At 39.6% G+C, this 27,413-nt stretch overlaps 2 protein-coding genes across 7 annotated transcripts in view; one reads left to right on the top strand and one right to left on the bottom strand.

Annotated features, from left to right (window-relative positions):
• LOC126856913 (protein neuralized) overlaps positions 1-27,413 on the bottom strand; it is a 58,078-nt gene that overhangs the window by 5,291 nt on the left and 25,374 nt on the right. For 2 of the 5 annotated variants that reach the window (XM_050605923.1, XM_050605926.1), the window contains exon 2: positions 424-590. In XM_050605923.1, coding sequence (XP_050461880.1) covers positions 424-590 — 167 coding nt within the window. Of the gene's footprint in view, positions 1-423; positions 591-1,436; positions 1,830-8,880; positions 8,978-21,799; positions 22,627-27,413 lie in introns of those variants that run through there. The other 3 variants (XM_050605922.1, XM_050605924.1, XM_050605925.1) reach the window with 3 other exon arrangements.
• LOC126856976 (uncharacterized) overlaps positions 1-27,413 on the top strand; it is a 111,343-nt gene that overhangs the window by 60,175 nt on the left and 23,755 nt on the right. The gene's annotated exons all lie outside the window — the stretch shown is intronic.

Here is a 27,413-nt window from a genome sequence, read left to right as displayed (position 1 = left end):
AAGAAACCGAAAATACGCCCACCCGCTCTATTAGCGATCGGTCATCGTACATTTCCATGAAGGTCTTGGAAGACTAGCTAACATCGTCGGGAATCGTTCAGTTTAAACCATCGTTTAGCGCGATTATACCAATCACACTCGTGTTATCTAACACTGCGAACAACAAGATATACAAGATAAACTCACGCGAATACCTCGTAATTCTAACACGGAACGATATGCAAAACAACGACTCGCGTGATAAAAAGCCCCCCCTCATCCCTCCCTTCCTCCCCATTTGCGGTTGCTGTTAATTCAGGTCCGTTCTAATATTCGAGAAATGCAATCGGCGAAGGTCTCTCGAGCGGAACGATAGTCGCCGGTTTCCCACAATTATAGCGGGATTAGATTAAAAGTTGCGGTCGCAAAGAAAAACCTCCTCACCTTCTCGCCCACTCGCACGGGTCTGGCGCTGAAGGTGACACCCTTGCAAAAGCTCTCGTGCCTCCGGGCGATCGTGCCGCCATTGCACAGCCTGATGTTGTCACCGTGGACGTGGTGGAACGTCAACGGCGGCAGGTTGTTGGTACCCGCGCTCGACGATCTGGGCGCTGCAACAGAAAGCGTCGATCATTAAATAGAGATACTTAATATTCGCGCGATATCCATGCAATTGTATATATTATCTTAGCGGATTGATCTATGCGAGTTTATACCCAGTTTCAATTTACTCGTTTCGCAAAAGTGCGTCGCTTCGTAATTTATGTACTAATCGCTGGAATGTGTGCATAATATGCATATATGTAATGTTTATTTTTACTCAAGGTCGTGGTGCGTGATTATGAGGAGCTCGAGAAAAATATTAACATCGACTTCCTCTTCCCCGGGATTTACTCGTAAACTTTAGAAACTTACGAAGGTGTTATATATTTTCGGGCGCTCCATATAAGACTTACAGATCCAATTCTAGCAGTAAACTAATGATTTTTAGGAATTTTTTTTTTTAATGTTAAAGGTCGATCTTTTTGACGTTTCACAGGTTTTTTATTGATGCTTAAAGACGCGTGATAAAAACAAAAACAAATATCCAAGATTTAAAAATACTGACGTACCGTTTAAACGTCAATAAAAATATATATAAAATGTCAAAAAAAGATCAACTCGTGACTGACAATCATTAATCTTTAATCTAAACATTGAAAAAAAAAATCGTTTCGATCGATCGCGCTACGTAGGCGTATCTACTTGATCTCTCTTTTTTTTTTCAAAGAAAGGAACCAAAGTAGCATTGCCGCAAGAAATAGGCCATCGACCATGTTGCAGCGAATTTCTCGGGAAATTCACTCGAGACGGATAACCACTTCGCGAATGAGGAACAAAGGTGTTCTGCTCCGACAGCGCAGGAAAAATAGGGAGAGGGATTTTCTTGCGGAAAACTCTCGGATACAAAAGCACACCTCTCATCGGGGCACGTCGAGCGTTTCCATTCCGGTATTTCATAATGCCGGCTCGTCGATCCGGAATGCGGAGATATTCCCGTAATATCTTGAGGCCAAAACGGTCGTATCAGTTGGTGCATCAACGTGAAGGGAGAATCTTTGTAGAATCGCGTCGATAGATCAGCTGATTTTTGACATTAAATAACAATCCGAGATTCTTTAAATATTAGACACCATCATCTGTCAAACACGCTTACTTTGATTTATCATTCGCAGGCACATAGATAATAATATTTATTAATAAATTGATAATTATATAAATATATAAATTTTGCAGGAGTGTGTATGAATACTTTGTAAGTCTTTGTGTCGTCGATTTGAAAGTAAACCGGGAGTGCCGCGTCGATTCGACCGACGCTCGTGAGAGCTTCGTTCTTACTGACTATCGATATGCCGAGGCGCGTAGCCGATATTGTATGCTCGCCGGAAACCGCACGTTTCGTACCGGAAGCGACCCGCGCGCGGATGCCAAGTATCGAAGTACGCGATCCGCTTTCTCCGCAAAACGGATGCGGCCCGAAAAACCACCGTTATGACAATGTACAAGCAAAGAGGAAGCTGTCGATTTACACCTTGATGACTTTGGTCGTCAACTTGCCGTGCTTCCCCTGTATTCGTACAAGTGAAAGGGAAACGCTTCAACATATCCGTGAATTAGTAACAATAAAATACTCGCGATATGTTGAAGAAATATTGTATCATGTCGGGAATCTTAATCGAATCTTAATAAAGGAGAATTATAAACAAATTTATATAAATTTATATTTAAATTCAATAGTCATATAAAATTTGTAATTAAAATTCTACTAACATTAATTAAATTAATTGCAACTCATTAAGACCTTAATTATTCTACGTTTTACGTTCTACGTTTTAGTTGGAATATAATTTAATTTAATTTTTTAATTTTCTTTTAATATAATTTTTCAACAATAATATGTAAAAAAATATTTTAATTAAGTAACCCCTCTCGTGGATTATTAAATTAATTAACAAGTTAATTATAATATTATAAAATATCGCCAAATTTTTTATCTTTAATGTTTCTACATTTATTATTTAAATTAAACTATTTTCCCCATAATAGGGTATCTAATTTTTAATAAAATTTATTTAAATTTATTCATATTTTAAATAAGTTTTCTTAATTTTATTATATTTCACTATAAATAAAAATTTTAAATTTATATAATCTTAAGTTTAACCGCAATTGCTGGCATTTTTATTTATTAACAATTGAATTGCAATTTCTATTAAAAATTGTCGTCCAAATATTTATTTCAAATATTAAATTTTAATTTTTAAAAATTAATTTACTAAGATTTATTATTTAAAAATTTATTTTAAATTAAAAAATAACTTTTAAAAAAAATTATCTAAAATTTTCTCTTTTTATTCATATAAAAATAATAAATTTTTCTCTTAAATAAAAACATTGAAGAGGATAGAGAATCTCAATAAAAGATGGTTAATATTCTGCGAGGAATTAATAGATAGTTGAAAATTGATCGTCTTACAAGTCTATTATGAGAATTGTTCGTTCATAAAGTGTGTTAGCAAAATATACATTTACATAAACAGTCTATTCGCGAGAGCTGTCAGGCATAATTAAACGATTCGAGGAAGTGTACACGATAACAAGTCAACACACGGCGGATAATCCCTAACGAGATCAATCCGCTAATCGAACGGAGTACCGTCGGCATCGACGGGATGATAATCGCGACAGGTAAAATCGATAAAAATCGCGAACCGCGCGTTCGATTTCTCACGCTCCCGGTAAGAAGGTGCGCGTATTAGGAAACGCACTAATTGTAATTTCTAATTCCTCTCGTCGAGAACGCGGTCGCGCTTTTTTTTTCCCTCCCTTTCCTCGCACGCGGAACCGTTACGGTGCGGTGTAAGAAGCGTAAAGCGCGGATTTCCAGGATTTTACGAGGACTACAAGTGTCGTTTCGACGCGAGGTCACGATGGCATGCCACGCAAACGTCGTAGTCCGATTCTTGTTTGACTCGAATTTCTCGCACAGTTTTCGACCAGTCACCTGAAAGTATCTCTCGACCAGGTAACATTGCGAAATCATATGAAGTCACCTAGGCTAGAGTTTTTTCCTGGAATTCGCGTATTAATCACGTAAACTAAATAAATCGGCCACAGATACATTTTATTACGCCATTACGGAGACTAATAAAGAAACCGGAATAAATCCAAGGATATTGTGAATGTGTTATTCAGAAATATTTGTCGCGAGAGGACACACGTTTCTAATTAATATTTTTTTTTTTTTAATATTACCCTTCGCATAAAAATGAATTGTGACATCTCCAGAATTGTAATCGCACAGAAAAAAAAATTGAAAATAAAAAATTCGAACAAAATTGAATAACGACGGTTTCAAAGTCGCGACCGTGCTAAAACAAGACCGTGATTTTCAAACTACATGGGAACGGGATAGAGCAAACGAAGCGAATCGCGCCGAAAGTATTATACAATCCCGCGGATTGTACGCGTCGTTGTTTAGCGACGATTAGTCACGCAAGACGTGATTCTCGAGACGCATCTCGGTCGGAAGAGACGCCCGGCCGTGGGAATGTTATGATGTATACCGTTGCATCTCTCGTCGGCGTTGGAGCAAACCATGACTCCATTTACCCCTCGCAATCGGCCACTTATTCGCCACTGCCGTACTTGAACGCGCTTGAAGGCGAGGAACGCTTAGCCGAGACAGATAAACTTGGCCAGTGCACACCTTCGCGAAATGCACTTTGATGTTTTTCGACAACAATTTTAAAATTCTCGGACGCAAGACTCGGACTTCTTGGCATTTGATTTAAATTTTTTTTTTATAATATTCCCGGCACCTTCGACATCGAATTTTTTCTTTCATCTAAATAATTGTTAGAAAAATCTTTGACAGCTATCAATTAAATTTATCAGCAATTCATCACATTTTTTGCTTTGGTTTTTCTCTTTACGAATTATTATCGGAAGGTCACGCAACCAAGGACTTAACGTGGACACTGAGAGTCGAGGATTAAATCGACCGCGATATGACGTATTGCCTGAACAGTTATGCGAACATCGGTAATCCGCTGAATAATCGCCGGCTCTGACGCCGATTCATCGTCGGTGAGCGTCATTAAACGCGTCACATGGCGGGCTCTTTTCCAGGGCGACCGATCTCTCTCTTCACGCAAATCGCGCGAGTCAACGAGAAATCTCCTTGGTCATAGTAATTGGTCTATGCCCGCGCCTATGCCGCCATTCGCCGGTACATCTCTCGTGGGAAACCCGTGACACACATTTGCGCGGAAGTGCACCTCCGTAGACTGCAACGCGGTGAATCTCTCGGCGCGTCCGATGAGCCGCCGCGATGCTGCGTCGCGTCAGGGATCGGGACCGTGTTTAATTAAAATCTCATTTCCAACTATGACTATGTCTTAGCCGGGAGCGAAATAACAGATGTTGCAAGTAGCGCGAGAAAATTGGAAATAAAACGATAGCCACATGGGTGCCTTGTAGGTCGAGTGTCTTTGCTTGTCATAGCTTAGGAAGAGACGCTTTATAGACATCTCATTGAATTTGGTCGATCTATTTATTTTCACTTTCGCGTCCCTTTACTTTACTCTTGCCACAGCGAGCGCACAACGTGCGTCATTTCTATTTTTATCGCTGCCTTTTATAATATTTTTCTTTAGTTATAATAAAATATAAAAATAAACACTTTATTTTATTCGAATAAAATCTCTGTGACATTTAAAAAATTATTTAACGCGCTCGCCACGTTATTGAAATAATCCTAATTGATTCGCGACTATTATTGTCGAGGTGAAAGTAATCCGTGCTGGGACCTTTGCGGGAAATCAGACTCCTTTACTATAACATCATGCATCATCGGTCGTCTGGACGATGTGAACGCGATGCACTTTGCATGATGTAAATAAACGAAGCCTTGACCAAGCTTCGTCCTCCCCCAGCTCATTGACTACAATCAAATCTGTTTCTGCATTAGCTACTATCAGCCTTGTAGAAAAAAGATGGACGTGCCGTGTAGTCTGATAAGTCGCCATAATCGACGCATCCTGGCGTGCTTTGGCTTCGTTCAAGTTCGACGAGCCGTGACGTAGAATAACTCGGTACTTTAATCGAATGAGTAGAAAATAAATAAGAGAAGCGATTTAAAAAAAATTTAATTTAAAAAAAAAATTCTTGACTCCAACACGAATAATAAGAAAATATAATTAATAATCCCGTTAGCTAATTGTTAAGTTACTTTATCTAACAGCCTGTTGCGAATTAATGATATCGAGGTCACGTTCAGGCCAGATCTCTCTGGCACGCGACCTTAGGCGAATCGACGTGAAAAAAAAAAAGGAAGAAGAAGGCGGAGAAGGTGAGACGCAGCAACAGGCTGCGGAGTCGCGTGCGCCTACGTAAGAACGACTTTGAACGAGGGGTTTAGGGACCGCACCGATAAGGCACTCGAGGTACTGTTAAGCAGCAAGCCGAGGAAGTCGGTGGTAATTTTCTCTGAGCGCGCGCGCTCTCACTCGCTCTACACAAGGCAAGGCTAGGCCTCGTAGCAGGAGGGGCCTTGTTCCCACGCCCGATGCCGTGATCTTTGCTTGAGCTACCTAGAGTCTTAGGAGAGGCGAGATCTCTCCCTCTCTCTCTTTCTCTACAAAGGAGAGCCCTGCTCCTCGTCCTTTCTCCTAGATAACTCCTGCCGGAGTTCCCCCCTCCTCCTCCCTCTCTCTCTCTCGTTCTTTCTCTTTTGCCTCCCAACATTATGCGCGTTACGTAAGGTGGCAATGTGCGAGTCTCTCGTCATGCTGAAATAATAATAACGCGTACACAGCTCAAGGCGAGAACGAGCGAGAGAAAGAAAGCGGGATGGATGAGAGAGAGAGAGAGAGAGAAAAGGGGAGAAGAAGCGAGACAGAAAGAGAAGGTCTACAGAAGGTGGCTTTGAGGCGCGCGTTAACATAATTATGGAAAGCATCTCGCGTGCACTTGATCGCATCGCTCGAGACATGCGGTAAACAATCGTATTAAGCTACTATCCACACGCGATTCGGAACGATGATTAGAAGCGGATAAGTAACGGGGAGCGAGATAAGGGTCGTCGAACTCTCCCGAGCGAGTCCTAATCGTCTCGATTCCGACGATAAGGATTGAGATTGCGATGACGTTACACTTGCTTCGATTCGATTAAGGAGAGTCACTTCGAGTCGTGTTAAGGAATCAGCGTAATGGCTAATTTTATAAGATTCTTTCATAATTATATACGAGAGGAGTCCTTTGGTGCCGCTGTCGTAAAAAAATACTAAAGAAAGAATATACGTATCGCGTTGCTCATAAACGACCATCTCGAGTTAGACTCGTGCTACGGATGGAATAAAGATCGGAGGAAGAAACGTAGTACACAGGTATGCGACGTATGTTGGGTACACGCTTGATGGAGGTACGAGATCTTTATCCGAGATTCTTTCTCCGTCTCCCTCTCGGGCGCGTAGCCTTTGTTGACCCTCTTTTTGACGACTTACGGAGGATTCACGCTCGGCGACCTCTCTTCTCGCTACGATTAATTTTCGACTATTTGGATACTAATGGCGACACAACAAAGCGTGATTCATACATGCTTTGGTTCGCCCGTGTCGTTAACGAATTTTCTGAAAGGACGATCGGAGACATTCAAGGGATTCGCGATCGAGATGAGAGAGACAAAGGCGCGGATAGCGATTTCGGCAGAAACGCAACGCGCCTCGCTGGAATATACTTAAGCTCCTTAAGCTACAAGTTTTTGAGGGGGCCCCCGCGAAACCCCACGACGACAAGTGTATATTCCCATCGCGATGCTTTTAACGCGACCACCACGGTTGAGGAACAATCGGATTAACGAAGTTAAACGAGAGGGTGGCCGCAGAAATCCCGCTCCCTTCGTTACGTTCGACTCGTACCCCAAAATTGGGGGGCGGAGGATGTGTCGCATCTGCCACGTTTCGCATCATATAGGATCGTCACGACGATTGCGGGGGTGTAGAAAACAGAGGAGACCAGTCCCTCGTTCTTTCGTGTTGCGTACCCCCGTGAACACGGGATTAATGGTTTTCAGACACACTCGGCTTGTTTTGCCCGAGGAATCGCGGGGGAGAGGGAGGGAGGGTAGGGGAGGGGAGGGGGACCCACCACTTATTGATCTTTCGATCCGTAAATAATGGAAGCCTACGACTTTTTTCTGTATTAAAATGCTCTCTTTATAATTGAAACAAAAAAAGGTATCAAATAATACACATATTACAATAATCTCTCTAAATTAAATGTGAAGGAGCTGAAGAGAATAAATTATTAATATTCGAATATATTAAATAATTAACTGCAGGGATTAATTAAAAAGAAAGATTCAATTTGAATGTGAATATGAATCTAGTATGGCACGGCAACTCGGGCTAATAAGCTAAGTATAGTCGAGCGATCGGAGTGCGCGCGGGATAACGTTGGTAATCCCGATGGACGATGAGAGTAAAGAAACAAGTACATTGGATAATTCAGGGTTGCGTTGGCCGCTACGTAGCATGCTCGCGTTTAATTAGATACGGAAAGTCCGTAGGAAAATATGGTATCTCGCGCGAGGTGCAATTGCGCTTAACGGTTTTCGCTGTTCGATCGGACGTGAAGACGCGCGGTGGTTGTTGAGGTACGGATATTTTACGCGAAACTGAAATCAAGTTTCCCTAATAAACAACGAGAAGGAGACAAATATGTACGTACATGGCGTCGCGATGACTCACGTGGAGTCGCGCTAATGAAATTCCGCTTCCTTCTGCGACAAAGAAACGCATGTTACGCGCTCGTCGTTAAGCGGAGTTCGTGCCCCGTGACGCTAATTCCGAGCACAAACCGGCTAAGGAAGCGTCCGTTCAAGTGGAATAATAGACTGGAAACACAACGGTTAGATAGCTGGTGACGTAAGCCTTTCAATAATTTCGAGAGCTCGTAAGCGACTAATCGCGATGGTTACTCGCGTCTGTATCAATATTTCAATAATTACAGTAGATTATAAATATTAATTAATATTCCTTCAATTTTTTCATAATTAATTTTCTGAATTTCGATATTAATTGTTATTTAATTGTGAATATTATTCTATTGTAAGAAATTAATTTCAACTTTAATATACTTGACATAAATTTAAAAAAAAATCTATTCTTGTTAAATTTAATTAGCGTAATTAATTTATCACATATGTAAATACAGAAATGGAGATTCTTCTTAAAATATGATATTGTATTTCGGTAGCGCGGAAACAGCAGCTGATTCTTAGCGGGGGAGTTTAGAGAGGGAGACTATGGTTAATGGAGGGGAAGATGCGAAGGAGAACGAATGCGTTTTTGTACTCACCGACAACGTGCGCCGACAGACGTAATCGTGCCACTCTCGTGGCCCTATTGACTGTCAATGGTCGTCTTGCCCGTTGGCAAGACAAAGACATCTCGATCTTATTGTTAGAGCAAGACAAAGACATCTTCCAATCTTGGAATATGATGATTGGAAATCGTAAAACACTTAGCACTTTTAGTAAAAAAAACGTAATTTTCTTCACGCGAAAACAGATCGCGAGAAAAATGTGAACTTTTCGATAAAGAAATCTTGGAAATCGATTACAAAATTTTTAAGGATATATCGGAGTGGGAGAAGATCTGATAAATTAATTGTCGAAGATAGCTCTTATTCTTTATGAAATCTCAAGAAAGCTAAATATGCAAAAGACGCGATAAATATTAAAGAAATGAAATTATATATGTCAAACACATTTTTTTTTTCTTTCATAATAAATTATTTATTCGATGATTCAAATAAGAGAAGTGGTAATAAAAAAAAAAGAATGGAATTTATTTAAACACAAGCTCGAGACAAAGAATTGATTCGACGAGTACTCACTAGCTAGACGATCGATCGATCCTCATCACTTAGGGCTCTTCAACACTATTCCAGATCTGGCGAAGGGAGGAGGGTGAAGGAAAGATGGTGGTGAAGGGTGGAAAGATGGCACGCGCGCGGTCACATTGTCTTCCGGACAATTCACCCTCCCGATTTTCCGGATCGGAAGAAAAACGACGTGTAGGAAAAAGAGAAAGACGATGGGGAAGAGAAAAGCGAGCGGTTTTAGAAACGGGAGTTGTCGGGAAAAGGCGGGCAGCTTGAACCACGCCGCTACAACGACTGGCTTGCAGAAGCAAACTCCCCATCTGCTATGTTGCTTGCTGCCCCGACCAACTCCCTGCTGTCATTATGTGTGTTTGTGTGCCGGTCTGTCGGTACACGCACACACAAGCATTGCTTCGGCCAAGCTGTGCATGGCAGCCGAGCATTCGAACCTCTCGAACGGAAAGACGGATATATCTGGAGGATCTCACCTTGCGGATACCGCGATAAGGCGTGGCCTTATCTGTCGATATTAACGAAAGACGAAACGGGCGATGATAAGAAGTTTCTCATGTTGAGACCGATACCGCATTACCAAATTGCATAATTGCTGAAGTTATGAAATTTATTCTCCAATTCTTGAATTGAAAATTAAATTAGAAATTATTTTCAACTCGCATCTCATTCTTTTACGCAATTAAAAATATTAATCAATTATCAAGTAATGATGATAAAGCTTGACACAACAGCTGATCGATTAAAAATAAACTCCTCGACGTTGAAAGTTATTAAGCACACTCGATACGCATCTCTCCGACAACGAAAATAATGAACACATATTTCTCAAGTATTAAAACGAAAGTTGTCGCGCGCGACCCTTAGCTAAGGAGGAGGGACACGCAACGCAATACGCGCGCGCGCGCGTTCGAATACGCGTCGCTGTTTATGTCACAGCTTGCAGCTGCTCGCAGAAGCGGAACACACGGCTTTGGGGATGGCGATGCATGCCGTAGCAACGGTTGCGCACCACCTGGCCCGACCAAGCCAGCCAGCATCGGCATTGGCGTAGGCCCTCTCGTCGACCAAAAGAACGAGCCTAAAAAAGGACTAGGACGGAGGGGAGGACACAAAAGGACCCTAACTTTTTGAATTCCGGCACCCTCCCTCGTCGATCCCGCTCGAGTCCTGAAAACCGATCGATGATCCTGAGGAAGCCGTATCTGCTCTACGCTTGGATATATATATATATATATATATTTGTTGACAGCATGGAAGAAGAACGAGCGATTTGAATTCGATTTTGTAAGAGACGCCAGGCGAATTTTTGATGGGAAAAGATGAATGAACGAAAGCGTCCCGAATGCGAAGTTTTATGCTCCGGCAATTTTCACGGGACATTAGCATACTTGATCGCCTACGTAGGTAGTTTTCACTCGATTAGGGGTAGCTCAAACAGCGTATCCAATATTACAGGGTTACACGTCGCTCCGCAACATTAATCATCGAATTAGAATTCTGATCGTATATTTGTCGACGTGTTGCTAAATAATTTAGCAGACTAAATTAAATTTAATATAAGTAATGAAAATAATTAGAATAAAAATAAAATTAATAAAGACGCGCATCGATAAAGGAATGCGAAGTTGCGAAGAGCGAAATCGTTAGTCGTTTGGCATGAATCAGCGGGCTTGAACGGTTGCTACGCGCGCGTTTTTTATTTATATATATATATATATATATATATATATATATATATATATATAGAATTTCCATAAGAGCGAGGGGGTGGCTCTCTGCGACGCGGGACTCCCCCACCATCGTGGCTGCTGTCGCCACCATATCCGCCTATGGGGTTTGCGCGTTGATATCGCAATAGAAGCTCTATCGATCCCGTCGCCAGACTGGCTGTTGTCAGGGGGGGTTGATAGCGATATGCAAGCTCTCTGCACGCACTATATACGCAGCTGCGCTAAAAGCTTCGAGCGATTTTAAGCTGAAAACGGCGAGCTGAAAATCAACCGAATCTCTCGACGGTGTTTGCTCGATTAATTTTCATTTCCCGCGCAAATTTTTCGATTAAATAAAATAATTAAACAAATGTGATGAATATATCGCGATGCTTTTATAAAAAAAAAAAATGGCTCGACAAGAACCAAGCCCTTAATCGCGTAACGCTCTTAGTATACGATAAGCTTCACGGTCCATCTGCTCCTAATATCCCGAAGGGAAGCCACCGGTTGCACCACCTTCGGCTTCCCCTCGTTGCGATCCCCGCGTTACCTTCCTTCCTGTTTCCTTCCTTTCCAGGGGAAATCGATCCTCCCCTTCGACAAAAAAAAAATATCCCGTCACAAGACTCCGCCAAAGTCTGTGGGAATTCACATGCAAATTCCCACACTATAAAAGAGCAATAATTAATACACCTATTCTAAGGTGTCTTTGTCTCGCTTTCGCGACGAGTCCTGGCGGGTCATGACGAATTACGCCAAGTCGCGCGGAGAAAGACGTAATTGGCCGAGAAAACGATTAAAGGCAATGACCTCAACGTCTTTAATTCATCCGCTCCGCTTGCTCTCGTTGACACGTCCATCGCCGTCATCGTCGGCGTGCTTGCCGAGTTTACACGAGAGGTCGACGATGCATCGTGATGGCTCTCAACCGTGACAGATGAAGCGGAAAATCTTACTCGTTCTACCGTTCTCCTCCCGACGGAACAATTCTTCCTTTTGTGCGCCGCGAGATATCATGTTGCTCGCGAGTTGAATTCGATTAGAACGCGAAGGATACCTCGATTCGAATATTACAGCTCGGTTTTGCATATTGAAAAACTGTTTATTATGGTGAAATCTCGGCTAATCGTGAGTTCGTACACACACGCGGAGGAGAAAATGGACGATTTTCTCTCGCTGAAATTGAGACAATGTCTGGGAGGCAGGAATGTCGCGTGGGAGAAGCTCGTTAAAGTGCGATCATCAGTATCGCCTCGGGATGCCGTCGATGTTAAATTAGACGCAAATTAGCGTTGGATGAGAGGAGCTTCGATAAGAAACGGCCTCCGCTTCCTCGCGGTAATTGCTACTTTAGAATCCGCTGCTGATTGTTTTCACAAATTCGAAAGAAAGAAAGCGGAACACACGCGTTTCAAGCATCTTTCGGAAACAACAATTTTTATTTATTTTATTAATATTTATTTTTTTATTATTATTTATTTTTAGATCTATTTTTTTTTAAATTCCGCGCAAGCAAATCTTTCGTCAATTTATTTGAAATCTCCATTCTTTTCCTTCCCCTTCACTAAAATACTGTAAAGTTACAAACTGGCTGAAACTCAGACAGACTCACGATGACCTCATTAGTTACCGCGCTCGAATAAACGCCTTGGGAAGATATCTGATGCGAATTTAACGATATACGATGCGATGATTTCGATTCCAGCCGTCGAGTGTATTGCGAAATTTTCGGCGATGCTGTGAAAACTGCGACGGTGAATCCGCGCCGTCGTAAATCACGACGAGAAAAGGGATTAAAAGTCGCTGAGAATTTAGCCATGTGTCGATAAACGCCGGTCGTTTACATACAGTGTGGTTTACAACGCCGGCGGTTTAGTTTATCGCGTAAAACCGGTACCTTTGCGATTCATCGACGCGCCATGTGGGTGGTTTCGAAGAAGCTGATTGCAGATAAATCTACCCGGCGTTCAACAAGATTGCGATGCAAAACCGATATCGCAAGTATTATTGCAAGTATCAATTATCTCGCGATTGCTTCGAATTAATCCGATTATAATTGTATAATTATGCCCAATTTTCGCGTTTGAATCCCGCTCGTTTGCCTTAATCGCAGCGATTATTCTATGAGAAATCGCGCTATCGTAATATACAGGGTGAGCCTAATTGTTCCAGGGTGAGACTTTGAAATTTTATAGGAAATTTAATTCTGAACAAAGAGTTTCCTATAAACATGGATCGAAAAATGCTTTCTTAAAAAGACTCAAAAATCACGATTATTTTATATATTTTTACAAATATCAGGAAAAGTATTTCAACAAAAAATATTTATTAGTTTTTTAACAAAAAAGAAATTTATTAGTTTTAAAAACACTTTTATATATTTTAAAAATTATCTCAAAATCTATGAAACGTACCACAATCATTTTAATTTTCTACAATTTTTATTTCGATATTTTTTTAACAAAAAAATACCGAAACAAAAGTTGTAGAAAATTAAATTATCTTTCAAATGAGATCAAAATGAATGTAGTACGTTCCATAGATTTTGATTAATTTTTAAAATATATAAAAGTGTTTTTTCGGGCTCTATCAAAGGCAAATCTTTTTAAAAGTACTCTTCATTTTAAAAATACTCTGCAGTGCTATTTTAGTTTTTGCTTAAAAAGCAGAATTATTTTATTTTTATGAAAGGAAAAGATTTTTATCTTTTATTTTTATTGATTTTTTTCCATGAAATTAATTTAATTTTTTTTTTAATTTCATTTTCTCTTCACTTTCTGCTCTTCCTTTCACTCTCCCATGGTGATTGATTTAAAATAATGCAGAAAAATAAAATTTTTTTCGGAATAATAAGCAAGATGAATATTAAAAATTAGCCAAAGCGATAATAGGATGAATGAAAAATGTTTTTAAAAAATTTTACATTTCTTCGTCGATAGCCAAAAAAATACTTTTTTGCACATTTGAAACCAGTTGCCTCAAAACCTATGAAACTATAATTATTTTAATCTCATTTCACTGATATTTATAAAAACGTGTAAAATAACCGTGTCAGAGTGTTTTGGGCGCTAAATTTTTAAGGAAGCAATTATCGACTCATGTTTATAGGAAACTTCTTGTTCAGAATTAAATTTCCTATAAAAATTTCAAAGTCTGGCCGGAATATTTGAGCCCACCTTGTACATCCTTACGAATCGGTCGAGCAATTAAATATGACAAGTTTTCGCGAACGTGTCGTCGCGCTAATTGAATTCAATCGCGGGGGTCAGTCGCGAACTTCCTGTGATTAGGACGCGTGGGTGGACCCGACGTAGAGAGGATGAGAGGCACTGATCAGACGACGACAGTCGACGAGGGATGAACTCTGACACTCGACAATTAAATCATTTCGTCATTCATTCATTTATTGAGTCGATCGTTGTGGCGCCACGTCGTGGCGCGAATTGCGCGTGGGTCGATCGCGTTGGACTTTTCTCCGCGATACATGGTTATTCTTTTCTCTCTCTCTCGTTTTTTTTTTTTTATACGATCATCTCCGCGATGCATCTCATCCGTGGGCGGTGAGGTTGCCTCTATCACAATCAGCGAGGAATTGCGAGGATCAGGCGACTTCCGGCGATTAGAGAGCCGGAGGGCAACAAACGCACGCGACGAGAGCTAACAAACGAGCGAGAATCGCTTTATTACGCGCATTCCGGATAATTTATTCGTATGCGAATGATTGAGTAATCGATATGCTCGACTGTTAAATAATGGTACGTTTCCAGGAATAAATTTTTATTTTCAATAAAAAATTCTGTTTCGAATTTAATTAATCGTATCTCTCGCCGAGAAAATTTCTAAATTAAATTATTAATTGTAGTTCGAGTTATTATAGAGACTTGATCGAAAAGCACTCGCAAAACCATCCATTTACCGAAGTTGCAACGGTGTTGAAGTCCTCAGAATAAATCGAAAGAAGGGTGTGGTTTCGCAACATTTGTTCCATTAAAGTCTAGAGGCGGCTCTCGACTCCCAGGAGTAATATGTGTACCGCAAGTGAAGGGCTCTAGGGGACTCCTTCCATCTCTCCCTCTCTCTTGTCCCTGGAAAAAGTCAGTCTCGAGCCAAGGGAATCATCGCATTGGATGTAACTAAGCCTACAATTTCGATTGGAAAAATGAATCATCGCGCATTACGATCGGTACATGTTGAAAATAAAGAAAGATAAAATAAATACGCGTAAACATTCGAGGCGTGCCTTATAGGTCGAGAGGTATTTCTTGGTTTTCCGAAAATAGTTTATTCCTTTGTTCTTCATTTATGCGGCTTTTGTCCTGATTTTCCAAAATTCTTAGCTGTCGTTGTGGTTTTATTTTTAACGCTACTCGAGGGGGCAACCGTACTTAGCTCGCTACTCCTAGTTCCGGAACTTTAGTTCCAGTTTCTACAGCAATTAACGAGTATCGGGTACGTGCCAAGAGCGAGGAAATGATTCGACGAGGGCTCTTTGAGTAAAGGAGCTACGCGACGCAGAGCGAGAAGCCCGGGAGAAGCTGCCGAACAAATGTTCGCGAATTAATAAACGTTCGGCTTCGCGCCGAAGGTGTCCCTCCGTCCTATTAAAAGTATGGCGAATGCACTTGAGTGCAGCAGAGCACATCCGTGGAGAAAGAGGAAGCCTTAAAAAGGCAGCTCCCCGATGAATCTCGACGAGGGGGCTGCCCCTCCGTAGCTCCGTGGCGTATTTAAAATTACACGCGGAGGAAAACGCATCGTTAGGACGTCTCGCCGCGTAATTAGAAGATTTATGCATAGAACGTACGCGTGAACATCGTACCGACAACTCTTCTCCACACGGCTTTGCTCCTCTTTTAACTCGAGCAAGTAATATCGAGTAAATCTCAAGTATACGATTTCCATAGAAGGTTTAATTTCTCTTAGAATTAGTTTTACACAGTAATATTCCTTCGATTTATTTCGCGAATTTATTAATAAAAAATATCGCTCTTGAAAAAAAAAAAGATCGAATTATGCGTTTAAAAATTAACTTGTGATTCGAATCGGCGTTTTCGCGTCTGCTTCTCGAAAAACTCGAGATATTTTTTTAATCGATGCTAGTTTATAAAAGACCGATCTTTCACTCGAGCATCCATTACGTAGAAGCAATGGCGGCGGCTAGCGAATGAGCTCCTCGAAAGCTCTCCTCACTCGTATCCTGGATCTTCTGGAAACACTTGACTTGACGACAGATGTTCGGCAGTTACTCCGATTTTTTTTCGACTCGACCGTGGAGATATATCGCGTATAGGAGTAACTTGCAACGGAGAATGTCTATTCATAACCACGAATACCAACGCGGATCAAAGAAGGTCGTTCTAACGCGAGCGCTAGCCTAAACAAGTAAAAAAAATACGTGCCTAAATTAGAGATGCATAAAATAGAAAAAAATCAACAAGCCTCTTTTTTTTTTAATTAATATATTTTTTTTTAATATTTAATATCTTTATATTTTGCAAATTATTTATTATAAATATATTTTGCAATACATTTATTGCAGATTAATTTTTTATTATTCCTAACTATTTTAGATAATAGATTTGAATTAAATATTATTTTTAATGTAGCTCGCATTATAATTGGCTATACCTATATAATTATGTAACTACTTCTAATTAATAACAATTTTTGTTATGCATCTAATTATAAATTATCCGAATCATGTCAAGTTTGATGTAATTTGCCGCAAAAGTCTCATTAATCCATTAAAATTACTTAAAAAAAAAATAAATTAAAAATATAAGAACTTTAGTTTTTTTACTATGTTAACAAAAAAATATAAAGAAAAATGTTATATTTAAAAAAATAATGAGAAACAATAAAATTTGTTTTTTTCTATTAGAAAAAAAAAAACCAATACATCTTTAGCCTAAATCCTCGTCGTGATTAATTCACATGCAGAGAAAGAGAGAGAGAGAGAGAGAGACGAGCTTGATGACACGTCGTTATATTTGTCGGGCGCAAAATTGAACGTTTAGAAAATTTTTTTTCAATCGCGTCACGGCAAGCTAGCTTTACGAATGCTTCACGCAACCGAGCACGTGGCGATGGACGCGCGAGTCTGCTTACGAGGCCGCGCTATTAAGACCACGGTAGTTACTTCCGGTCGCTGCGAACGGGGTGCTCACGCACCTTGCTTCCGTGAAGTTTCCACTTTCGTATCGCGAGATATGATCCCTTCGAGACGAAAATAGGAAAATAGCGGCTCTCGTTCGGCTTGTTAACGTGCACGATTGTTGTCGAAGACAAGGACGAGAGACAGACAGACATACACAAATATACGATGTGTAAACGTTGACGATATACAGAATATCCGTTATACGATGCCATTGTTGTGGACATTTTTATGTCGAAGGATAACTCGATCCAGGAGAGCATGATTCTCGAGTATTGTGTCGTCGACTGAAGACTTCCGTTTCCGAATCCGCACGCTTCCGCCATGCGGAAGTTACGGGCGATACCTGGCGAAATTAATAATCTTTCCGGAGAACGTCACGAACCGGTCAGGGGGAGTAGAACAAGCATGATTGCACGGGAAGAAAGTCATCGAAGATAATGGTAGGACGATGATGTCTATGTCGTTAGAACCTAAATAAACATATTATCTGTCGAGCGATTCTCGCCTGGCATACGCAAATGAGCGACATTCAGAAAATCAACTCCGTTCTCGATCGACACGAGTTGGAAACCTCGGCTCGTCCTGCGCGGTATTTATATCTATTTACGCGGAAATCCTGTCGAGATAAGGCGCGATAACCTTACTCAATGTAAAGACAGATTTCGACGCGCTTTAACACACACATCGGCGATAAATATCGTTATAATTCACGAACGTTATTCTCTGAGTATCATATAAGAAGGAATGCATGTGTGTGAAGGAAAAGGACTGTTTGGAGGCACTGTCCTGAGGATGATCGTCGAATCCTTAAAATAGGCGGAGAATTTCTCAATTAAACGGTCCGACCAGCTGACCGGGAATACTACGCGGAACAAGCAAACCGGTTCGCGAAACGCTTGTGGGAACAAAGACGGGTTTCGTCCGCGGCTCTCTCTGACGTCACACGCGAAGCGGAAAGTGGGTGGATGGGTGTGTGAGATTGCCGAGTCAGTGAGGACGGTCAGTGATCAGCCCTCGGTAGTTTAAATCTTCTTCTACAAGACGCGAACGACTCGCGGGAGACATGCGAAGACCGCAAGAAATTTCATTTCCAAGTACATGATTAGCGAAATGCCAGAGGAGATACACGAGATTGAGATTAATTGCTTTAATAAAATTCCATCAGCTTTCTACAAATTTAATATAATTCTTAAATTATTTTAATTTAATTTTTAATTTAATATTTAATTTAATGATTCTTAAATTAATTAAATTCATTATTTAATTTAATATAATTCTTTAAATTAATTTAATTTAATTCTTAAATATAATTCTTAATTGCTAAATTATTTATATACGATGAAAGAATTATTATTAATTTAATTAAAAGGAATTTAATTGTTTGCATCTTGAAAGCAATATAAATTAAATGATGTTTCGACCAATATTTGATTATCAAGTCTTACATACAATAACAATACAAATCGATAAGAATTAATTTTTTAAAATTTATTTGTATATTAAAAAATAAATTAATAACTAAATTCGCAAGTTCAATAAGAGAGCGATAAAGTAAAACGCAAGACTTAAACGTTGAATCACAACTGGCACAGATAGCGCATTGTTTGTATTAATCGAGCACAACATTATGCAATTTACATTGCAATAACATTTCGTCACGGTCAGCAGTTTAATGCGTCATCGATCTCTTTCAATGACTCAGATCGGTCGCGAGAGGAAGAAAGAGATCTTTCCTCAAACCATTAAATCAACTTTGGTCCAGTCATGACATCTGCAATTTTCGGAAATTGTTCTCGGACGAAATTTTCGGAAATGTTTTCTCGTATTTTATCGACACTCAATATATCCCGATTACAGGCAAAATAGAAAAATAAGATGAGAAAAATTGGTGACAAACGATGCGGAAAGAGAAAGAAGTGCAATATTTCAGCTGCGGCCGTAAAGAGAGAGAAAAAAAAAAGAGTGCGCGATGAGGATGAGAAAGTAAAGAGGCTGAGAATCTCTGCAACCGAGAAGTGAATGATTCACCAAGCCGCAAAAAGATGAAAAAAAAAAAAAAGAGAGGAGAAGCAGAGGAAGAGGAGCAAAGAGTGGTATCCCAGAAGCATCACGACAAGTTACTTTCTTCGTTTCGCTTATTCCGCGGCGCTAATCGCGACGAGAAAAACATACGAAATACTCAATCTTGTATTGGAAATATTTCCTCTATTTCTTTTTCCTTTCGATGCGTCAAAGTCCCGTATTCCGTGATGCGATGTGATGTACATGAAAAATGCAACACTTGCTATACTTTTAAATATTCCTGTCAGCTGAACCGGAGGTTTGCACGCGAGACAGGAAACGAAATAATTCCAAAAGACGGCAGCGTCAGCTGTTGACTCTAATTCGCTGCGATCGAAGAAAAAAGAGAAAGAAAGAGACGTGAAAGATATTTTCTTGAGTTCAAATTTGTCTGCAGAACATCATAACACATTACATTGTTTATTTATTTAATTAATATTATTGCTTAATAAAAAACTGCAACTTAATAAATTCTCTTGCAAACTCTTCTTTTTAATTAATTATTAAAGACATTAAATAAATGAATTAAATAAAGATAAAAAAGATATTATCAATAAATTAATTATTTTTATGTAAAATTTTATTATAATTAATAATAGAAGTATTATTTCGCTTTATAGCCTCTAACATAAAATATCTTAGCAACACGTATCCTTTCACAAATCTTTAACGGTTCAAAGCCCTCCCACAAAGGGTTCGCATTGCGTTGGTCTCTTGGAACCTCCCGGTGGAGAAAAATCATTAACGCGTAAAATTCATCGCGCAAGGAAAAGCCTTTAACCTCCATTTCCATCGGCAACAACTGACGCTTTGTCTTCTAGTAAAGAACTGAATGCTAGAAATCTTCTCGTTTATACGACCATTGGGAAATAGCCCTTAAGGAACTCGGTCATCAGATTACAGTGGAATGTAGATCAATGAGAACATAAATTTAAACGAAAAACCTCTTCGTAGAATCATATTGCGTAGAAAAATATCACGCATGCTTCTCCAAAATATATTAATATTATATATTATATAATCATGTATTAATATTAGACTGTATATAATTATGTATATCGTTTCGCTTAATTTTTTTTTTTTCATAAACTTTTATCGGAAATATTTTCCACGGCGAAATATTTTCCACGGCTTTCTCTTCGCGAAACTCATCGTGATAAGAATTCGCGAAAGATGGATATCAAGGATAAAAATCTCGCAAGCAAAAAGGCTGAGGGGGACTTTCCACTTACTTTGCGAGGACATTGTCGTCGACAATGCCAGGATTCGCAGAAGAGAGGATCATCGAAGGATATCCGATGAAAATGCCGCGAGGAGGCGGCCAGGAGGAGCAGGCCAATGAGAAACGATATCCTCTTGTTCCCGACTGCCTCGCGAAAGCCAACGGATTAACCATTGAAGGAAAAGTCGGTCAGCGATACATAGACCAGGTTCCCCGCGAAATGAGCTTTTACCAAATGGCAATGGAAATGAGCGCGATAATATACGACTCTGAAATCGGGACAGCCGGGAGGAAATGACGCTCCTTTGTGAAGCCAGTGCTTTTCAACCCATTTCTGTCGCATCGCATGTATCGATCCCAGATTATAGATTTATGATTATCCCCATGGGAAGTGATATTTATATCATTTTTTTTATCAGAAATATTTTTTTCTTTCGTAAAAAATATTTTAATCTGCTTATCGAGATGAACAGTTTCCTATCGCATATATGACATATTTTTTTTTGCAAAATTTTTATTTAATTTTGCAAATTTCAATTTAATTTAATTCAAACGGATATGGGAAAAAAATTCTATTGAGAACTACTCGCTCTACGAGTATTTTTAAAATATTGCTAGAAAATTGATAGTTCAACTTTTTTTCGAAATATAGCGAAAAGTTAAAGATAGTGGATGCGTCGTCAATTATTGGACTTGTGGTGCGATAAACCGCCGATGGACCGCAGGAAATAAAAGCCAAAATTGTTTCTCGCTCGTTCTAGAGTTTATAGATTCGTTCCTCGATGATGAGAGTTCGTTGCTCCACAATATTCATCGGAGCGATCGATAAATTCAATTTTACAACATCGATTTGAATGTAGATCACTTTGGCGAGGGTTTGCGCGATATACAGGGTGATGTATTGTACTAGTATATTAACATTCCACATTCGATGGACTTGTGGAAATCAATATTTTCTCAAATAAAGTCTCAAAATTAAAAAGAGCGAAAGATATGTAAAATACAAAAATATCAAAATTAATATCCATGTGCAACTGGCACAATATATTTCCTGTTCTGTCAATGTCAAAGGAGATCTTCCCGAATGTCATTGACCGATAAAATGGGACGAGATTCGCGTGACATCGCCTGTGATCGATCGATCGATCGATCGCATGGTCAGCTGTGCGATGACTGGAAAACAAGATCAAAGACAATGAGGGAAGAGATGGAGGTGTGGCTCACCTAGACCCATCTTGCGCTTGAGCTTCTTGAGCACTTTCATCTTGCTGCGCAAAGGTGCCAGGATGTTGTTGTCGCCGCTGTTGTTGTGCTGCGGCGACGCGCTCCCCGGTGCGTGCTTGCCGTGATGGTGATGATGATGGTGATGATGGTGGTGCTGATGATGATGTTGATGGTACGGCTCGCCGCTGGTTTGTTGCACGCTCGCGCCGGAACTGCCGACGTGGCTGCAGCAGTGACAGGGGTGGCTGCTTTTGCTGCCCTTGACCACGCACTCTCCGGACACCCCCATAAATGTGGTCGTGCTGCTGCCCGAGAGAGTCAGGCGCGAGAAATCCGCGGCGAGGTGTATGGAGAGATGGAGTGTCAGAAAGAGAAAGAGACAGAGAGAGAGAGAGAGAGAGAGAGAGAGAAACAGGAGGGCGATGAAGTTAAAGTATGACGTGACTCACTGACGATCGCACTTTCGTACACTGATCGTGAAGACGAAATTATTCCTTCCGTTTCCTTCACACCACTGTGCTCGACTATCGTGAAAAAAGCTACGTAAGGTTTCAGAGCGCGGGGAGATTCCCCGATGACAGGAGAACGACAGGATAAACGAGACGTCAGAAATTAAACGTGACTTGATTGATTCCCCTCTCGTCCTCTTCGAGATTAACGTCTGAACGGTTTGTTGTCCGGATCACTGTATATATTAACCTTTAAATCCGACAAGATAGAGAGGAGAGACTGCGTCGTGGAGGACCGCGTGTCACGGCGACGAGAGTGGCGCGTGAATCGCGACTCGCCTTGCATCTCCCGTCGAGCGCCCTGGGACGACTGACTGTTTTCCGTCGCGGTGCGCGATAGTATTGCCGCAACGCGCGCGAGCCGCCGTCCAATGATAACGCGCCGATCCCCACGCCGATCTCAAGGTGGTGGAAACACACATGGAGGGGTGAGCTGGCACCTGGTGGACAGCTGCCCCTTTTACCTGGCCGCGATGCACCCGGCCACCCCGTCGCGCCAGACCAGCACACACATCGGTCGCCTGGGGTTAAGATATATACGAGGTTATCGTCGATTGGACGAGAGAAACTTGGACTCATCTCCCCGTTAATTTCTCCGACCTTCAGGATCGGGTTCGCATACGATTCTTTTCCTCGTAATTTTACACAATTCTGTCCCGTCGGTCGAAGTTAATGAGCAAAAGAAACTAATTATATGGCAATTAAAAATGCATTTTAAGAGCGAGTCATCTGATCAGAAACTTAAACTAGTGAAACTGCATTGTCGTGTTTTAATTTTGCTAATGATATTTATCTTAGATTATTTTTAAAATATTATTAAAAATACTTTTTTTAATTATCTTTATAATTGTTTACAGAAGTAAATAACAGTAGCAAGTCAATGAAAGAGAGATCGCCGCAATAATCATTTGGTCTCGGAGCATATCCAGAGAAAGATCGTATTTCCATGAGACTCGAGATGCGTCTCTTATCCCATGACGGTACAAACCGTCGCGAACTACAAATTATGTAATAAAAAAAAAGGGGCAAAATGATATTCGTGGCGAAAGAAAATTTTATACAGGTACCCATATATTCCATTGTACTTTAAACTCGTTCAAAATTGCGTGCCTGGCGTCTCGTTTGATTTCCATACGGGCTCCTTTAGGGATGACGTAGAAACGATTTATATTAATACGATAATATAAAGAAAATATTTTTTTAACAGCGACCAAGTTAACGACGTTACAGCAGAGAATGTACGGCAGGTCCTTAGAGAGACCGTTGCGTCACTGTATTTTCTCCTGCAGGACGAAATTCAATTCGCGCGAAGAAGACACCGAATCGACTTACGCGCGAAAAGAAACGTCGTTATGGCCGGAGGCAATTGGATCTGTATCGAGTTGACGAGGTGAAATCGAAGTCCCGACGATCGATACAAGAATGTATACTCGCGAGAATCTCGATAGTTTTTATTTCTTATCCCCCTGATATCCCGCGGACGATAAAAAAATTAATAATTAATTAAGTGACATAAAATTGAGTTAATTGTTGATTCTGATTCTGATAAGAAGGAGCTATAAAGGGAAAATAATAATTATGACGCAGCTAAATATAGGTATAAAGTGCGAGGAAAGCGTAACCCTTCATATCGATGACCTCGTTCATACTTCTCGCCCCATTTCGCTTTGTGCCGTTAAATGACTTGTATTCTGCGCGACCCCATCATCGGTAACTCGAATTTCGCGTGGAAGAACCAACAGGTTGCGGTATCAGCGCAAGGTGCGCACGATATATTATGCACCCTTGCAAAGTACAAGCGCAATGGCCGTTATAAGAGATCAGATAACAACTATCGCCACTTATTGTTTTTCTTCGTCATTATTTATGGGAAAAAAAAATTTCGTAAACCGATCGATATTTTACGCGTGCTCGTAAAATAAATGCGTGCAAAAATATTAAGCAAGAGAGAGAGAGAGAGAGAGAGAGAGAGAGAGGGAAAAGTCGCAGGAAGAAAATTACCTGCATAGAATAAGACAATAGTCTGAACAGTAACACAGTAACGCCGCTTTATCAGCATCATTCATTGTTCTCGCGATGATAACGAGAAGAAACGTCAAACGCCACGGGACGTCAAGTGGAAATCAATGGGATTCTCCTTCTTTATACTTTGCGGGACATGAAATACGTGCTCGGCGCGGTATCTAGCGTCGAGAGTAAATAGGCGGGCGCGCATAAGAGTTCAGATCAAACAGACCAGACGTACCTAATACGGCACCTACGCGAGGTACGCGATTACCTCGGCGAAAAGAGGGCTTGTCACGCCGCGCGCTTTCCACGCACGATTCTCCGCTGCTTCGGCGCGCGTGCGCGTGTCACGCGGACATTTTATTCACTCTTGCATCCGCGTGATATTATATTCGTGCGGGAGTAGGAATAAGAAGAGAGAGAATAAGCCACGCATCCTCTCTCTTTCTCTTTCGTAAGATGGGAAATATGCCCACGGCACCGTGGCTGCCGCTTCCTTTCTCGCACATCCTTTTCGGTCGACAACGGCGTACCTATTGCGATTACACGCGTAGTAACGGGCGCCGTTTGTTCGTCTCGGATTCATTCATCAAACGAACAATCGATTCGAAAAGACTTAAAGCCGTCTTAAGTTTCGAAAACATTGTTTAAAACGCATGGAGATAATTTTACTTAAATGTAATAATAAAATGTAATATGTAAAAATAAGATAATATATATATATATATATAAATATATTGCATAAATATATTTAAACATGTGGAGACAATTTGGAGTTAATAAAATTTAATAAAAATATAATCAAATATAATAAAAATAAGATAATGTATGTATGTGACCTTGGTTAGTATCTGCGATTATCCGTTTCGATAGATACAAAATGTTTCATATTTATACGAAATCTATCATTCGGCTAATTCGTAAGTGTCGAACGATTAAACATCTAATTACGACGCAGTAGGAGAAAATAATTATGAGACGCCCAGAAAGAACTTTTTACGACGCTCCTTCAATTAATTCCACACTCGTATCTCATTATATCCCCCGCTATACGTGGGCACGCCATGTGAAAAGCGTGGATATTGTTCTCTGCACGTGAACGACTCAGTACACGCGTACGCACTGGATGGCCCGTATGCGGTTATTTATATGCACGCGTTCTCTTTGCACGTCGGTGTATGCGATGATGATAATGCATCTCGTTGACCGCGCACGCATAGACGCGTGAATTTCAGGATGTGAAAAGCAGAGCTGAGAGCAATATTATAAAAAAGAAAAATAGTTTGAAAGATATCTCCCGTCGTTCGCATAAAAAATCAATATGCAGAGTGTTCCAAGTCAGACTAATGAAAAGCTTCAGGATAAACTGATGAGATGAAGCTTCTTATAGAAAATTGAATTTGAAACAAAAAAAATTTTTATAAACATAGGTCCGGGGAATAGTTTCGTTCAAAAGTAGCTAATAAATTCTCTGTAAGTAATTTGTTATGATCAAAATTTAATAAGAATATTTTTATGTTTACACTACGAACATAATAAACACGAAGAAATATGTTTTTTTCAAGTTTCTGTTATTTTCGTTGTTTGATTTTTCTTTATTTTCCTTGGAACGCCTTATCAGAATTAAATGGAATTGGTGTAATTTAATTTGTTATTTAATTAAAACTCATCAGATTTATTTTCAAATGAATGATTTTGAAGTTATTTTTAAAAAAAACATGATTTTTCAAAGCTATACTTTTTAACGAAGCGTTTCCGGATCTATATTTATCGAAACTGTTTTGTTCCATACTCAATTTTCTATCAGAAGTTTCATTAACTATACCCTGTATATATATTGTCAATATATCGTACATTTAATATATAAATGAATTTAAATTTTATGATGATATATATATATATATATATATATATATATATATATATGCACAAGTGATTATAAAATTAAATAAGCAAACGAACACAATTTTGCATCTCTGTATATTTGATTTAACATTTCTTATATAAAACAAAATATAATAAAGTTATAATATCTTTTGCGTTAAGAATTTTTCGACGTCGACAAGTGAATGTTAATGTAACGTCTCGTTTACCCTTTATTCCCGATTTCGCGGGGGTACATGTAAGACCTCGCAAATCCGGCCACAGCCTCGAGGAAACGGAGACACGCCTCGGTAGCTCACTCGCCACGTTCACGGAACTTAAAATCCGACCGGCGATACGTTTTGGAGAACGCTCGAAGAAATACGTAACATATAATTTACTCGACGTTCTCGCAAAAGTGCTTGAATTCAGTATGAAAGTTTGATTCATAATATCTGCGAAATTTATTCTCTCATTTTATACGAGATAAAAAAGTTCTTCTAAAAGAGAGAAAATAATTAGTTTTGTGCGTCTCTTCTCGCAATTGCATTTATAAGGATGTGTATGTCATATGTCAAAACATTGACAAGAGCATGAAAATTTCATAGATTATTCTACTATTTCTTTTGAGTATCTGTGCAAAACCTGAGCACAATTTTCTTTAACGATTTGGAAATTAATTAAATTTAAAGTATTAATTTTTCTCGACAAACTTGACAAGAAAAAAATATATATTTCCAGTAGAATAAAAATTTTCACATGTATTAGAATAGAACTCTGATAAATACAAAACTTGATTCATTCATTCAAAAATTATTTACTAAAAATCGTAATAAAATGCTTATAATAATCCAAAATCTTCCTGTAAATTCCTCGTTTTTTTATTTCTTGCTGTTAATTTCAGGGAGTATTCACGACCAAAAAAAATGTCGTAAAGCGAAAAATGTCGTATAGCAAAAAATATTTAAAATTTAAATCTATTTTCTTTTACGAAGACATTAAAAATCATATTATAATCTTTTGTGATACTTTAATTCTTTCTTAAATCCAAATTTATTTATTTAATTTACTAAATAATCTAAAATAGAAATAAATGAGAAATAAATTTTTTTTTTAATTTCGATAATTTTGCACAGCCAAAAAAATCCTTAATTTCCCGATCACCCATTTTCAGTAAACAATCGAATGACAGCGAACTCGCTGCAAGGGGCCCGAGTGTCTTTTCGCAGAATATA

The sequence above is a fragment of the Cataglyphis hispanica genome, chromosome 20, assembly GCF_021464435.1.
Source record: "Cataglyphis hispanica isolate Lineage 1 chromosome 20, ULB_Chis1_1.0, whole genome shotgun sequence".
Taxonomy (NCBI): Eukaryota; Metazoa; Arthropoda; class Insecta; order Hymenoptera; family Formicidae; genus Cataglyphis; species Cataglyphis hispanica.
This window is presented reverse-complemented; position numbering and strand designations above follow the sequence as displayed.